Below are 16,603 nucleotides of genomic sequence, written 5' to 3'. Positions count from 1 at the left end.
CCCACCCCCCAAAAAAATACCCTGGCTCTCCTTTGTAGTCAGCTTTTCCCTCACTTCTGTCCCCAGGTAACCACTGATCTGTTTTCTGTCCCCAAAGAATTTTCTAGAATGTTATATAAGTGGAACTAAAGAATATGTATCCTTTTGGATTTGGCCATTTTCAGTCAGCACAATGCATTTGAGATTCATCCATATTGTTGGCCGTAACAGTAATTTATTCTTTTATATTGATGAGTAGGATTCACCTGTTGATGAATGTTCGATTTTTTTCTAGTGGTTGGCAATCATACACATTGTGTTTTATGGAACATAAACTTTCATTTCACTTGGCAAATACCTAGGAATGGGATTGCTGGGTTGTACAGTATGTGCTTAACTTCATAGAAAACTACCCAGGGTTGTCCAGTGTGGCGGCACATTTTTCATTCCCACCAGCAACACACAGGAGTTCAAGCTCCGTGTCCTCGCCCACACTTGGTATCGTCTGTTTCCCCCCGCACTGGGTAATTTTTAAAACTAAGTAAATTAGCCCTAGCTGGTTTGGCTCAGTGGATAGAGCATCGGCCTGTGGACTGAAGGGTCCCAGGTTCGATTCTGGCCAAGGGCATATGCCTGGGTTGCGGGCTCGATCACCAGTAGAGGGCGTGCAGGAGGCAGCTGATCAGTGATTCTCTCTCATCATTGATGTTTCTCTCTCTCTCTCTCTCTCTCTCTCTCTCTCTCTCTCTCTCTTTTCCTCTCTAAAATCAATAAAAATATATATTAAAAAACTAAGTATATTATATTGAAGCTAAAATATTCCAAGATGAGTTTAGAAAGTTATCACTATTTTATATATTCCTGAGTTTTCTACTCAAAATATTTTATAAAGCCACAAAAGAAATTTTCCAAAAGGACACTTTCCTTGTCAATGTTACAAATGACTGAGATATATGGCATTGACATCTGTTTCTTATCGTATTTTTTTCACTGACAAATTGTAAGTGGCTTTTGAAATAATTGTTAATGGAAAAGCTCAAAGCAGGAGGAATAATTGGCTGATGGGAGAGGAATTGAGTGGGGTCAATTGAGTGTATCCTTGACACTGTCAAGTGATGTCCTTTTAACCAATGACCACAATAAGCTGTGAGTTTAAGTATTTAGTATTCCTTAAATGCGTATAACGGGTCAGATACTCCAGTGAGTACTTTTTATGTGTTACCTCATTTAATCCTCATGTAACTATAAGGGGAAGTTAGCATTGTCATCTGACATTTTCAGTTGAGCCCTAAGGAGTTTAAAAGGGTTCCCAAGGCCACCCAGCTAGTGGGGAAGGAGAACAAAGTCTTGTGGGCAGCACCTCATCCAAAGGCCCTGTTTTGAAGCCATGAATCCATACTCCTTCTGTTTGTGGGGTAAATCCATGGGGACAGCACTGTCTGCTCAGGTTCCTGAAGGACACACCTAGGAGCTCACATCAGGAGGTACTTGACTGTTACTTCGTGACTTGCTTTGGGAAACTCTGATTGCTAAACTAGCTTGGGCTCAAGAAACTGGGCCTAGAAATCCATTCAGAATGCAACAGGAGGCAAAATGGTGATCTGGAAAGAACCAGAGGACTCATAGGTTGGGATCCATGACCATTATGAAGTAGCAGTCTTCACTTGGTTGTGTTGAGCCTCATTTCCTCATCTGTGAAATGGGACTAATAACACCAACCTCTCAGGGTGTTTGTGAGGATTATTAAAGGTAGAATACCCTAGCCTTCATGTGACGGACATGCAATAGACCCTGGGCCCTGCTCCCCACCTCTCCAAATGGGAAGGGATCCATGTGATTCCCCCGCCCCTTTTTGCAGTTTAATTGCCATATGGGCACTGGGTGAAATCTTCAGCTGATTTCCAAAATTCTAAATAGATAGATCATTTCATTACAAAGAAACCTGGATTTGTGATCAATCTATCTGGGTTCAGGTAATGAGGTCAAGTTATGGCCTTGGAAAACTTAAATCGTTTGTCTGTGACTTGGTTGCATTATACATACATATACAGGGATAGAGATAGAGCTATATGGATAATAACTACAGATAGTGTATTGTAATGATTAATTTTGAGAGCATATGGAAAATGATTTCTTGGTAAATGACACAGTACTTTGTCAAGAATCTATATTTGTAGATTGTATTTGTACCAATATTTCAATCCTTTTCCCCCCAAACTCACTTGCTTTTATTTCATATGTAGGAGCCTTGTGTAGCACTGGCTATGATATAATTATATGTGTATATACAAATGAGTAGCATTTGCAAATGAACACAATTAGTTCTACTTTAAAAATCTTAGATTATTACTTGAAAACTTATTACTTGGGCTCAGTGTTAACATGCATGTCTTTTGATATACTGTGCGTCACTTTCCAGGTAAATTGCACAGTCACCTGAGATTTAGCTAGCTGACACTGGATGTCACCATTGTGCTGTGGAATGTGGATGCAGAACAGGTATGCTCTTTAATACTCAGGAGATTGTCCTTCAAGAGTTTGGAGATATGTGAGCTCCGCCCCCCCTCCTCATATAACCTGATTATTCTTATAGCACATGTATGGTATTACTTTTTCAGTTTCTAATATCTAAGCTCTATATACTAGTGATCAAGAATGATGAAACAATAGTTAATATTGTTAGCTCAGAACTGAGAAACTGAAAACTCAGAAACTGGTGTCCAAACCAATCAGGGCTCTTGGTTGCAAACCTAAGTAATTGACTCTGGCTAACTTAAGCAGAAGTGGAATTTACTGGAAGGATGTGGAATAGCATCCAGAATTGATGGGAAAACTTGCAAAAATCACACTTTAGCAAGAGCAAGATAAGTCCTTCTGGCATTGCCACTGGTCAGAAGATACTTCCACTGGCCTCCTGCCTGGGCACAAAGCACCGCCCTGTGCCAGCCTCCTTCCCTTCCCAGAATAATAATGGGGTTTTCATTGACTCCAGCTTCCACATGCCTGATGGCCAATCCCTTACTAGCATTTCCAGGTGGCAGCACTCAGTGGGCTGGGTCTAGCTGTTGTACCTGTGCTCCAGCCCCTGGGAGGGAGGAAAAACAGGTAAGGCATCCTTTCCTGCGAAGACTCTGTACAGATGCCGACTCCCTATTATCTGGGAAGGAGGGTCGAGTACTGAACAACCAAAACATGCCAGCTCTCCACCATGGAGCTTTTCAATCAGCACCCACGGAAATGAGTTGAGAAGACTACTTAGTCACCGGGACTTTATGGCCCCTTCTCTTGCCTGACCTGGAGTTCGATGCACTTGCCTTGACGTCGTTCTACCCTGCCTTTCCTTGAACCCTGAGGAAGCCTTACCAGCCAGGAGGAGACCTGCTTTAAGTGGCTGTGGTGACAGCTTCTTAGGCAAATTGGAAGTCTTAAACTTCAGGCTATTAAAAAAAAATCCCCGCTACATTCAAAATAAAAAAGAAAGCATGGGAGGCTACATGGGGTTCCTTGTTCTTAGAACACGAAGCAAACTCCAGCCTGTTCTTGCTCCTCCCCCCACAGCCTGGAGTCCTCTTCTCCCTGATGGCCATAGGACTTCGCCTCTTTTACTCAAGACTTTTGCTTAAATGTCTTCCCTTCCCACCCAGTGCCAGTGCCTCCTTTTATTCTGTTCCCCTGCTCTGCTTTTCTTCACGACACTTGTTATCACCTCTCATTATTTTCTCTACATACTACTGTTTTGTACTTTCAGTATACGGAAAGTCCCATGAAGGCGGAGTCTCTGGCTCACCTCTGTGGCCACAGCTCTTATCACAACTGTATTTAATAAATATTTAATATATGAATGACTGAATTAAGGGCTAAGTAGAGGAAAGAAGCACCTTTGTTAGAATCTCTAGAATATAAACAGTGCCTGTGTTAGTGTCCTAGGGCTGCTATGATAAAGCCACAAACTGGGGCTTAAACATAGTCATTTCTGTCTCACAGTTCTGGAGCCTGGAAGTCCCAGGCGCTGCTGGTGGGATGGGTTCCTTCTAAAGGCTTTGAGGGAGAATCTGTTCTGTGCTTCTTGCGTTCCAGCTCCTGGCGGTTCTCTGGCAGTTTGGGCGTCTTTGGCTTGTAGAAGCACCACCTTGATTGCTGCCCTCCACTTCCCCCCGAAGTGCATGTCTGTGTCCACACTTCCCCTTTTTATGAGACACCAGTCATATGGGATTAGGGGTCCACCCTACCCAAGTATGAGTTCATCTTAACTAATTACATCTACAGTGACCCTATTTTCAAATAAGGTTACACCCTGAGGTACTGAGGGTTAGGACTTCAACATGTAAATGAGAGAGGGGACACAGTTCACTGCCTTCTATGTGTTGATAGTGTAACGGGTAAGCCATTCTTCTGTAATTAAACAGAGAAGTAGGTTTAGTCACATCATTCTGGGTGACCAGTGATGTGTTGCTTTATCACAATTCACAATAATGTGTATGAATTGCTTTGTCACTTGTAAACTATTCATTAGATGTTAGCATAATCAGTTGGGATATCGATGGATTATTGATGCTTTCTCAAGAAAGCACCAATACAATGGGTTTGCTGGTCTTTAGATTCCCCCAAACAGAGTTTCGCTTATAGCCCAGCTCCATCTGCAGACTGTTTAAAATATTACCTGGTTCTTCTCTACCACTGGTGGTTTCATATTTTACTTACTCATTTGACAAACATGTATGAATCATTTATTATGTGCTAGGCACTGTTATAAGTGCTTGAAAAGTGTTAACTCAAACAACTCCATACAGGTTATTTATATTATTAATTATTCATGTTATTAATATTATCTGAATGTTACTAATAAGGAAACAGAGGCACAGAGAGGCTAAGGAACTTGCTCAAGTTCAACGCCTCTGCTGAGTGGCAGGGTCAGGCCATGAAGCTGGATAGTCTAGCTCCAAAACTTCTCTTTGTAGAAAGCTCTTTCTTCACCGAAAGTCTCACGGAAAAAATCAGTGTGAGACTGAACAAAGCGGAGCTTCTTTGGTTCAGATGAGAAGCCAAAGCCCAGTCTGCTCAGCACCTCCCCTGTCCCCTGAGAGTCCTTTCTGCACCGCTTTGATCTAGGAAATAACACCTCTTGGAGGGATGCCACTTGTAAGCTGTCTTCAATCCACTCTAGCAGAAAACAAATAAAATTCGTTTCTCACTTTAATTAACTGATTGTGTTTTATGTTGAAATTTTTATCTGCCTAATCTACTTCTGGCAGAAATAAAATGTTAAGATGGATTTTCCCCAGGAAGCTAATGCCATATGGCAATTTGGACTTTGTGAGCTTAAGTTCCCCTTGGGTTTCTTTATACAAATCAAGGACTGTGGTTGAAAAAGTTTTCTGAACCAAACAGAGAAATGGAATTTGATTTCGTATGAATAGATTTGGATATAAGCCTTGCAACCAGCTGCTTATCTTCTGTGGTCATCAATAATATAAAATACTAGGAGCAGCAATATCAGCAGTTACTTTCCATTGACTGCCTTCTACAAACAGGGATGTAAAAAAAAAACCCAACAACTCATTTTTACAATATGAGGCGTTTCCACCCCTATTTTACAGATGTGTAAGTTGAGGCTAGGTTTTTATGCCACTTGTTGAAGATGGCCCAATAGTGAGTGGAAATAATAGTGATTAAGGAGCTGCATACCTTGATATTAAGAATAAATGACACAAAAAATATATTTTGGATATAAAACATGAGGCCCATCGTGGTTTTCAAATTATGAAAGACTGAGAGAAATCATTGAAATCCATTCTTAAGAGTGATTACTTCCTATGATGAAATACCTCCTACCATTTGTTAATGTACATAATGTATAACATAGTAAAATGAAAAAAGAAAGTAAATCCATCAAGTGGAACTGTAGACCAAGGGGCAATGAACTGGGGAACCAAAAACAACTCAGACCAAATCGATGTTTTGCTTGCCTCTGTTTTCCCACTGGTTTTGCTCCCCCTCCTTGCCACATCCTAACCTAGGATTTTTCTGTAAAGGAGCAGATGAAACATTGCCTGTCACATATTTTCTCTGTCACAGCTACTCAATTCTGCTGTGTGTAGTGCTAAAGCAGCATAGACACTATGTTAATTAATGGCTCTGGTTACAGTAAAGCTTTATTTAAGGACACTAAATTGGAACTTCATATAATTTTCATGTGCCATGAAGTGTTATTTTTTAAAAATGTATTTTATTGATTTTTTACAGAGAGGAAGGAAGAGGGATAGGGAGTTAGAAACATCGATGAGAGAGAAACATCGATCGGCTGCCTCCTGCACACTCCCCACTGGGGATGTGCCCGCAACCAAGGTACATGCCCTTGAGTAGAATTGAACCTGGGACCCTTCAGTCCGCAGGCTGACGCTCTATCCACTGAGTCAAACTGGCTAGGGCCAAGTGTTATTTTTTTATTTCAATGGTTGAAATTTGAGAACCATTCTTAGTCCATAGGATGTCCAGAAAGACAGGAATTCAGCTCAGGCTTGTGGGCCTGGTTTGCTGACCACCACTCTGGCCCACTCCACCTCTGGTTGCCAAACACATTGCTGGTCGCCTCCATGGGTATTTCCCTTTTTCTTTTCTTTCTCTTTAATTTTTATTGAATTTATTAGAATAACATTGGTTAATAAAATTATATAGGTTTCAGATGCACCATTCTGACCTGTATATTGTGTTGTCAAAGTCTCCTGTCACCATTTATTCCCCCTTTATCCTCTCCTATCTCCCCCCACCCCCCATTCCCTGTGGTAATCATCACACTGTTGTTTATGAGTGTTTTTATTTGTTTTGTTTAGTTCCTTCCCTTTTTTTCACCCAGCCCCAAGCCACTCCCCTCTAACAGCTGTCAGTCTGTTCTCTGTGTGGATGAGTCTGTTTATATTCTGTGAGCTTATTTTGTACTCTGAGCATTTTGATGTTGTTGGGTTTTTTTTTTTAAATATATTTTATTGATTTTTTACAGAGAGGAAGGGAGAGAGACAGAGAGTTAGAAACATCGATGAGAGAGAAACATCGATCAGCTGCCTCCTGCACATCTCCTACTGGGGATATGCCCGCAACCCAGGTACATGCCCTTGACTGGAATCGAACCCGGGACCCCTCAGTCCGCAGGCCGACGCTCTATCCACTGAGCCAAACCGGTTTCGGCTTTGATGTTGTTTTGAACTGGGAACTTAACCCCAGAAGAGACTTAAGAGAACCCAGTAACAGAAGTACTTCCACTCAAATTCTGTAACAGCAGAGCTGCAGCTGCCAAGTCAACTGCAGCCTAAACAAATAGAAGTCAGCGTGGCTGTCTAAGAAGATTTAGAATAAAATGGAAAATTCTTGGCATACTCCGTCAATTTCATCGAAGATTAAAGGATAAATGCAAAACTGCGTTATCCCCAAAAGCTAACCAGTTGTAAACTGATGCTAGTAAATATGAAAATTCTTTCTGTGTTAACTGCATAGGCTATTGCTAAACTTTAAATAATTGTGTGTTTTTCTCACTAGGGAAGCCAGCCTTAATGTGATGGAAACACCCTTGAACTTGGTGTCTAGAAGACAAAAGTTTGAGTTTCAGCTCTGTTAGTTTTACTGTGATCTCAGGTAAGTTAACATCACCTATAAGAGTCTTGGCTTTCTTATCGGTAAAATGAGATTAATAATCCTATCTCGCGGGACTTTTTATTTTATTTTTTAGTTCTCTATTGTTTATTATGAAAATTTCCCACAGACACAAAGTAGGTAGAGGAGTATAATGAACCCCATCTGCCAAGCTTTGACAATACCTTGCATTTTGCCCAGACTTCTTTCATCTTTGCCCACCCCACTTTTTTCTGTATTAGAATATTTTAAAGCAATTCCAAATTTATTATTTCACTGCAAATACTTCAGAATGTATGACTAACAGATAAGATTTTTTTTAAAAAAATATTGATTTCAGAGAGGAAGGGAGAGGGAAAGAGAGATAGAAACATCAATGATGAGAGAAAATCATTGATGGGCTGCTTCCTGCATGCCCCCTTCCTGGGATCAAGCCCGAAACCCCGTCATATGGACCAACCAGGAATCGAACTGTGACCTTCGGGTTCATAAGTCAATGCTCAACTGATGAACCACACCGGCTGGGCAAGATTTTTAGTTAAAGAATGTCATAAATTCATTATCACACCTAGTAAAACTACAGTGAGTCTTACATCATCTATTATCCAGTCAGTGTTACAATTTCCCCAATTGCCTCAAAAATGTCTTTATATAACTGGTTTATTTGAGTCAGGAGCCAAAGAGGATTCATAGATTACATTTGGTCATATGTCCATTAAGATTCTTAATTTATAGCGATTTCTCTTTGCCTCTCTTTCTTTATATAATTAATCTGTGGTAGAAACTAGTTTGTCTGGTAATATTTCACATAGTCTGGATTTGGCTGATTGCAACCTTTACCCCTGTAGAGTCATTAAACCAGTGGCTCCCAACCTTTTTTTGGCCATGCCCCACCTAAGCATCTCTAAAATCCTGATGCCCCCCCAACCCGTGACATATAATTCTTATTATTCAAAAAGTGGACTCCTATTCACATGGAGGAAGCCTAAATGGCCATTAACTTGGTAATGGGTACTGAGGAAGAAATCACTAAGAAATTGTTAAAAGTAATAATATGAAGTGATATGAAAAAGTAGCAAGCGAAGTTTCAAAACATATAATAGAGAACTGAAATGCATAAATACGTCACAATATATACTTATATACTGTATATGATGCCCCCAGAACCATAAGAAATGTAAAAAATTCACTGTGAATAACTCATTCTCGAATTGCCCCCCTTAAATATTAAATTGCCCCCCTATGGGACGTGTGCCCCACATTGGAAACCACTGCATTAAGCACTTTCCTCTTGTTCCGATATTTACTGCTATTAGACATAGGAGCTTAATTAGATTCAGGCTTACTTTTTTAAAAAGTCGTATTTCATAGGTGATGCTTTCTACTTGTGATTGTATCACATCTAGAGGACAAAATGTCTCTGGTTTGCATATTCACAACTGCAGACCTACATTTGCCACACCCTGTATATAAGTGATATATGTATATGTACATATTATAATTATATTATTTTATTTCCGCAAACATTTATTAAGCACTTACAATGTGCTAGAATATAAAGATGAAGAAGCTGCAGTCTCTACAGTCTAATATGATGTGGATTAAAAAGAAAAATGTTAGCTGCCTCCTTAGCGCAGTAGGCAGCGCGTCAGTCTCATAAAAAGAAAAATGTTACTATTTCCTTCTCAGATAATCTTTAAGTTTCTAATCAAGGATTGTTTCAGCTAGTGTTGTTTTAATATTAAATAAATTCCTGGAATTATGGGCATATACACATATCAATAATTTATAATATTTTCTACTATACAGTATTTAATTATAGTGACAGCTCAGTTTACACACCATATAATCATATCACCAAATAAGTTAGTCTAACTGATTTATGTGTTCCTAAAGCCAGAATTCACCATGACAACAGTAACAGTGACCACAGAGGTTCCCTCAAGGGGTAAGATGGAAGACAATCCTGCCTCGTATGAGTCCACGTCAGCTCACATTATTGAAGAAACCGAATATGTGAAAATGGTATGTGGGTACCAGACACCATGTTAGCACGATGTGATTTTTTACAATAAAGTAATACAGATTAGTGGGCTTTGTTTCTCCTTCCTGAGAACGTCTGAGGAAGAGCAAACCTCGTCTGGCAAAGGACAAGCTTGGGAACTGAGGTTTGAACACCTGTTTAGTATCCTCTTGAGGATACGAGCCCTCTGTTTTTCACACTTGGAGTGAAATAGGAGAATGAGCCAGGGGGCTTCGGAACACCTATCAGCACCTAATTTGTCCCCCAGTGTTCACCACTGCAATCCCTACTGGGTATGTTATTTTCAGTTGTTCCGGGAGTGTTGGTACCATGCTCCCCAGGAGATGTTTACCTTTCCTGCTGACTTCCTGTCTCTCCTTGCCTCATTCCTCCTCACAGCTCAGGGATGCTATCTGCCAATGACTACATGTTGGCACGTTCCTTCATGAAAATTGTGAACTCTTATAAGAATTCAATGATAATGGGTAACAAAACTTACATTTGTATGAACTGTTTCTTAGAAGAGATGGGAAATGTGGACATAGATAGTTTGTAACATTCAGATCTATTAATTCATCTCTGAGTGTCTTGCAATTCCATAGGTCACCAGGACACAGGGCTTATATTTCATGCATAAATTTGTATCTTCTCCATTTAGTAATTATCCTCTAGTAATTACTAAATAGCAATTATTCTCTAGTAATTACTAGATAGTAATTATTTTATAGTAATTACTAAATAGTCATTATTTTGTAGTGATTACTAAATAGTAATTGTTTTACACTAATTACTTAATAGTAAATTAGTACTAAATTACTATATAGAAAAGCAGCGCTAAATAGAATTAAATACTAATTACTAAATAGTAATTATTTTGTCGTATAGTATTCATTCAGATTGTATTTTAGATTTGACTGAGAGTTATAAGGACCAAGTGCTTCATTTTCTGCAATCTAAACAATATTAGCCTTAATGCAAGTTAGATTGATGGTAGTTATTTAAATCTGACATCAGTATATATGTATTACTGTGTAGATAAATCAAATACACTGCTGCTGGTATAGAGAAAAAAGTATTGGACATTAAATGCCTTTAAAAGAAAAGAAAATATTTTTATCTCCTAGATTCGAGCTACTCTGGAAAAGATCCGCAATCAAATGTTTAAAGATGATACTGGGCATAGCGGTACAAAGGACAAACTAGATGCAAAGGTAATGAATTTATCAAAACGCACTACCTTTATTCCTTCAGTAAATAAGCATAAAGCCAAATAGGAAGTATTCTTTGCCGCTTTGAATGATGAATGTTAAATATTTTATCATTATCTAAAGATGTTAATGGATATATGCATGAAATATTTAACCACAGATAGCATTAGGATCAGATTGGAATGACCAGGCCTTACCTGAATATTTTAAGCTGGGCTTACTTATCTAAAGTATATGGGAAGGTGTCAGCCCAGCCAGGACACATGACAGCAACATTTCCCAATGACAGACAGAGGCACAAGCTTTTAGGCTTACCTGGGCCTCAACAATGCCCATGCAGTTAAAGCTATTAGCTGAGTGACCAGACAGTCGATAACTTTAAAACACCCCCTCTCCCCTGTGATCAGCCTTATATTCTTAAGGTTGAACAATCTGCACTTAGCCTTGTCTGGATTATTCCAAGTTAAATCTCATCTGAGCCAAGTGCACGTCATCAGCATCAATGTCATCCACTATGTTGTATGGTCTGGAGAACACCAAAGATAGGGTATGATGCATAAACACAGTCTCCTTTATCATCCTCAGTCCCCCAAACTAACACAACTAGCTGCAATTATTATCTTAAACGAAGTGTTTTGAAACTGAAAAAAAGGTTAATGTTTATGAATGATGGGAAAGATAAAAAAAATTCAGTTTTGGTTCTGTTGAGTTGCCTATTATCCCCAAGTGAAGGTTTCTAGTGGGTGGGCTGGATTTCTGATTCTGGAGTGGAGGGCAGAGGTCTGGGATAGAGGGTCCAGGCTACAGGGTAGAGATTTTGGGGAGTAAGGATGGTGCTTAAACTCCTAAAAGTGGAGGAGATCACCAGGCATGTGAGTGCAGATAGAAATGAGAGAAAAATCTAAGCTCTGAGTCCTGAGATTTTCAATATTAGATCTTAGGAAAAAGAGGAATAACCATCACAGGAGACTGAGAAAAGAGACTAGTGGATTAGGAGGAAAAAATGGAGAAAATGGAGTCACTGAATGCAAGAAAAAGGGTCTCAGAAAGAGGAGTTGGACTACTGTGTCAAATGGTGTCCATGGGCCAAGTAAATTGAGGAGTGAACATTGACTATTGGCTATAACATCGGGGATGTTTTGAGGACCTTAGTAGAAGTAGTTTCTTATGAATGGAGATAAGTTGTGTTGCCAGTGTCTCTGCTCAGCCATCTCAAACCACAGTTTAGCAGACAAATGAAGCATCAAAACCTTTGGCATCTGGGTAATGTCACAGTAGAGATTTAACCGTAGTGATCTAGGGCTCTGCTGTTACAGAACCAAAGTTTGTACACCCAATGCTTTGAAATGCCAAAACTCAAAACATCAGAGCTCCAAGTAAGAAGTTTACTGACCAAGAAGGCACCAACTGAGAAGATGGAAAACGTAATGGTACCTCAAATCCATCTTCAAAGTGTATAGAGTTCAGGCTTCTTTTATGTCAAGAGAAGGTGGAATTGGAGTGGCAAGAGGTGATTGATGACCACAGACATCTGGGCACCAGTAAGGGTCCAAGAAAGATTGTGAACCGTCTTTGTTCTTAGTCTGTTCACTCTAGTTGATGTGAGTCAGGCCACAAGGTTCCTGCAAATCTTTGAAAAACAATCATTTTTGTATAGACTTCCCTTACCTCCTTGGGCGAGGCCCCTTCTAGTCAGGGGTCTTTTTTAAAAAACTCAGACTGCAAGCAGAATTCCTCTAATGATTAGCATGTTGATCTGAAGAAGCTATTAACCTGAAGGCCAGGAGGGAACAAAGCGGACTTCAATACGATGGAGTCAAAGAGGCCAGGCATTTCACTGTGTAAAATGCTCCTCTCAAAGTGCGGTCTACATTCCCAGCAGCAGCAGCAGCAGCGAGCTTGTTAGAAGTCTGGCACCTAGAGCTCTACCCAGGACCTCCTGAATCCCAGAATCAGAATCTGCATGTTAACCAGATCTATCACCAAGTGACTCATATACACGTTAAAGTTTGAGAGGCACTGATCTATGATCTTTGTGGTTAACTACCACTGACAGTAACCTACCTTCTACAAGAGTTTTCCCATCAAATATTCTTTAATAAATTAAAAAATAGAACAATGACTACTCTATATATTGAGAGTGAGAATATGGGTGAGGGTCTGAAGTAGGAAAAACAAAGCCATAACAGAATCAATTATTTATGTAGTCCATCTATTGTACTAAAGAGGATATAGGCTTTGTTGTTAAGCCAGCTGGGATTCTAATCCTGGTCCGAGCAGTTATTTTGGATATAACCTTGGGCTTATTAAATTCTCTAATCTTCAATTTCCTCATCTGTATAATGGACATAATACCTTCTAGTGTTCTGAGTATTCAGACAAAGGAGTGTGTATAACACTGCTAAAAGATTATCTGACACATAATAGATGTAATGAATAAAAGATGTTATAATTATAGGATCTATATAGTATTATATATTGTAACTATTGGGTTTGATTGTATTAGTTTGTAATGCAATGTAAGTAACCAAACTGCATTTGTCTGTAACTTAGATTTAAAAAAAAAAAACAAAAAAAAACTGGTCTTGTAGATATTTTATTTCCTTAAAACAGTGGTCAGCAAACTGTGGCTCACGAGCCACATGCGGCTCTTTGGCCCCTTGAGTGTGGCTCTTCCTAAGCCTTAGGAGTACCCTAATTAAGTTAATAACAATGTACCTTCCTATATAGTTTAAGTTTAAAAAATTCGGCTCTCAAAAGAAATTTCAATCGTTGTACTGTTGATATTTGGCTCTGTTGACTAATGAGTTTGCCGACCACTGCCTTAAAAGGACTTAATGGTATATTTAAAACTGTGGGGAATATCAAAGACAGAAAAGTTGTACTCCGCCTCTTTTAAATATAAGAATCTATTCAAATTTAAGCAAATATGGAGGCCAGCTGCTTCATCTAGAAATCTCTACTGGTCTTTGAGACTCAGAAGGTTTATTTGTGCAGACCTGACTCTCCAAAGATATACATAATAGGGAGAGATTTTTGTTGTTTCTGAAGCTTGTGAGGAAAGGAAAGGTTTGTGATTATCACGCTTGTTCATTTCAGTGCTGTCGAAACATTCAGAATGGCTCTGACTCGGAAATGGGCCCCTCGTGCTGCAGTCTGAATCTGCTCATGGACAGGATGAAAGGCAAAGATTTACAGCTCTTAAAAATGAACGAAGAGAATGAAGTATTGAAAATCAAGGTATGACCACAAGGAGAACTCTCTAGGGTATTTTGAGCCAATAGGATAGATTCGTGGATCTGTGAAAGCAGACCTGCACACACAGCCGTAGATCCACACATAGGCTCACATAGATAGAGAAGCGTTTGATGTTTCGTAAATTAAAACTCACTATTTTATTTTGGAGCCTACTTTTATTATTAAAAAGATCTCACAAAAGCTCAATGGTTATGAAGTCTCAGTTGTGCAAGATGAAGAGCTTCTAGAGATCTGCTACATGACATGTTAATACTGCTGGACACTTGAAAATGTGTTAAGGGGGGTCGGTCTTGTGTAGCATGTTCTTAATGCAATAAGTTTTTAAAAAGTCTTCACATGTTTAATAAATCATGATATATTTTACATATACATATACATATACATATACATATACATATACATATACATATACAGTCCTGCAATGACTATCTTGGTAGGTAAATCTTTGCAGTCATCCTTGATTATTTCTTTAGGTTAAATTCTTTTTTTAATTTTTTAAAAATTGATTTCAGAGAGGAAGGGTGAGGGAGAGAGAGATAGAAACACCAACTATGAGAATCATTGATTGGCTGCCTCTTCCACGCCCCATGCTGGGGATCGGGCCCACAACCCAGGCATGTGCCCTTGACCAGAATCAAACCTGGGACGCTTCAAAGTCCACAGGCCGACGCTCTATCCACTGAGCCAAACCGTCTAGGGCTAGGTTAAATTCTTGAAAGATTCATTACACTTTAGCTTTACTGCCTTAATACTCCAATTTTGTCTATTTCAATCACTGCTATCTCAGGACAGTACCTCTTTTAGCACTGCTGTGAACATGGAAGATAAGATGCTGGCAAGTACATGCATAGGCTGATGGGCACCGTGGAAGTCTGAAGGGTAGAGTGTGTACACACAGGGCACTGATGTTCCTGGAGCTCCGGTTTGGCCTGCCCAGGCCCAGTCTGCCTGCATGACAGCCCCACTAAACAGGGTTTCTCATTTTACATTTTCCTTTTACAAAGTAAGCGTCTTTTCTCCTGTCCATTGACAATGGGGGTGCAAACCAGACAATTACCGCCTCTGTGTTTTACCGCCTCTGTGTTTTTAATTGCTCGTCAAACCATTCTGCCTTAGGACCTTTTCACTGTAAATGTCAGAACCTGCAGTGACCTTTTTTCTTTTCTTTTCCTAGTTGGAAGCCTCCAGGGAAGCAGGCGCAGCTGCGCTGAGAAATGTGGCCCAGAGGCTATTTGAAATCTACCAAACACAGTCTGCGGAAGTTAGGAAGCAGCATGAGGACAGCACACACTTCCTCCAGGTACCTGCCTGTTGGGTAAATAGCCCCCAGTCGTTCTTGTCCCCCTTTCTGAAGAGTTAAATGTGAAACAAGCAACAGGAAGGGCAGGAAGTGCTCTGTGACCATCCCTCCCGCCCCCCACGTCCACCCCGGCTTTGCCGGCTCCTGGATGTTGCCAAGCTGCTGTGTTAGCACCCTTGCCCAGGCCCTGCAGCGCACAGGCGGCAGGTGGGCCATGCCACCCTGCCTAGAAATCAGAGCTGTCCCAGGCGACCCTGGCCAGTGACTTCTCCTCTGGTTCTGCCTTTGACTAAGTAGCCGAGGTTGAGTCCTTCCACCTTGCTAGACTTGGATCTCCTTGTGTCTAAAACGAAAGAATTGGGCTAGTGAGATGGTTTCAAAATGGTTTTGATCCTAGAATACATTTCTCAGGTTGAGCAAACAACAAGCATATGTGTATGTGTGCATATCTATTTTAAGATATATAAAAATTATATATTTCATATTTTAATATATGAAAATTAAAAATATTAAAACCTAAATATGTATATACATGTGTATATAATTTGTAGACACACATTTTTGTTTCTTTTTAAAATCTGAAGTATATATTGTAAGGCCAATAAAAGTTTATCTGAAGAATGTATTCTAGAGCTGGAAAAGAAAAATAATAGTGCTCATGCACGTGTGTGCGTATGTGCATGCGTGCGTGTGTGTGTGTGTGTGTGTGTGTGTACACACGCACATGCGCCAAATTGAATGCTCATTCATGCCTGGATCCCCGCCAGCGCTGGCCCTAGGAAAGCACAGTGGGGACACAGTAGGAAATTCTCTCCTAGGTGACATGCCTTCATGCCTGTGGAGGTGCTGGTCAAAACCTCACAGCACACAGGGTACAGATAAGAGCCTGAGTGACAGGAGCAGGCTGTGTGGACCCCAGCGCTCTGTGAGGGGTGAGCCTGCGGGACTGGAGTGCACATGTCCCGGCCAAGGGGCTCAGCCCCAGCCTGGAGTGGCCTGGCAGCAATGCCTGCCTGGTGTTGTCAAGGGAAGACAGACACTTTTTTAAAAACTATACACTCTCTAATCTGTTAACTACACACGCAGCTGTGAGTGTGCATGTCAGAAGTCAGCTGAAACGCGCCCACCTCCGGCCCGGGGGCAGCGGCCAGGTGGACTGCTCTCCACTGGTCTTCAGGACAGCTGCTACCCACCCAGACACAGTGGAGAGAA

At 40.4% G+C, this 16,603-nt stretch overlaps 1 protein-coding gene across 1 annotated transcript in view; it reads left to right on the top strand.

The window, feature by feature from the left end:
• CCDC68 (coiled-coil domain containing 68) overlaps positions 1 to 16,603 on the top strand; it is a 44,886-nt gene that overhangs the window by 8,020 nt on the left and 20,263 nt on the right. The window contains exons 2-7 of the mRNA XM_081097793.1: positions 2,399 to 2,478; positions 7,510 to 7,605; positions 9,499 to 9,627; positions 10,750 to 10,836; positions 13,933 to 14,073; positions 15,266 to 15,391. Of these exons, the coding sequence (XP_080953919.1) occupies positions 9,511 to 9,627; positions 10,750 to 10,836; positions 13,933 to 14,073; positions 15,266 to 15,391 (471 nt within the window). The 5' untranslated portion in view covers positions 2,399 to 2,478; positions 7,510 to 7,605; positions 9,499 to 9,510. The remainder of the gene's footprint in view (positions 1 to 2,398; positions 2,479 to 7,509; positions 7,606 to 9,498; positions 9,628 to 10,749; positions 10,837 to 13,932; positions 14,074 to 15,265; positions 15,392 to 16,603) is intronic.

The sequence above is a fragment of the Myotis nattereri genome (genome assembly GCF_964212035.1).
Source record: "Myotis nattereri genome assembly, chromosome: 8".
Classification (NCBI taxonomy): Eukaryota; Metazoa; Chordata; class Mammalia; order Chiroptera; family Vespertilionidae; genus Myotis; species Myotis nattereri.
Note: the sequence above shows the minus strand (reverse complement) of the source record. Positions and strands in the feature narration are given on the sequence as shown.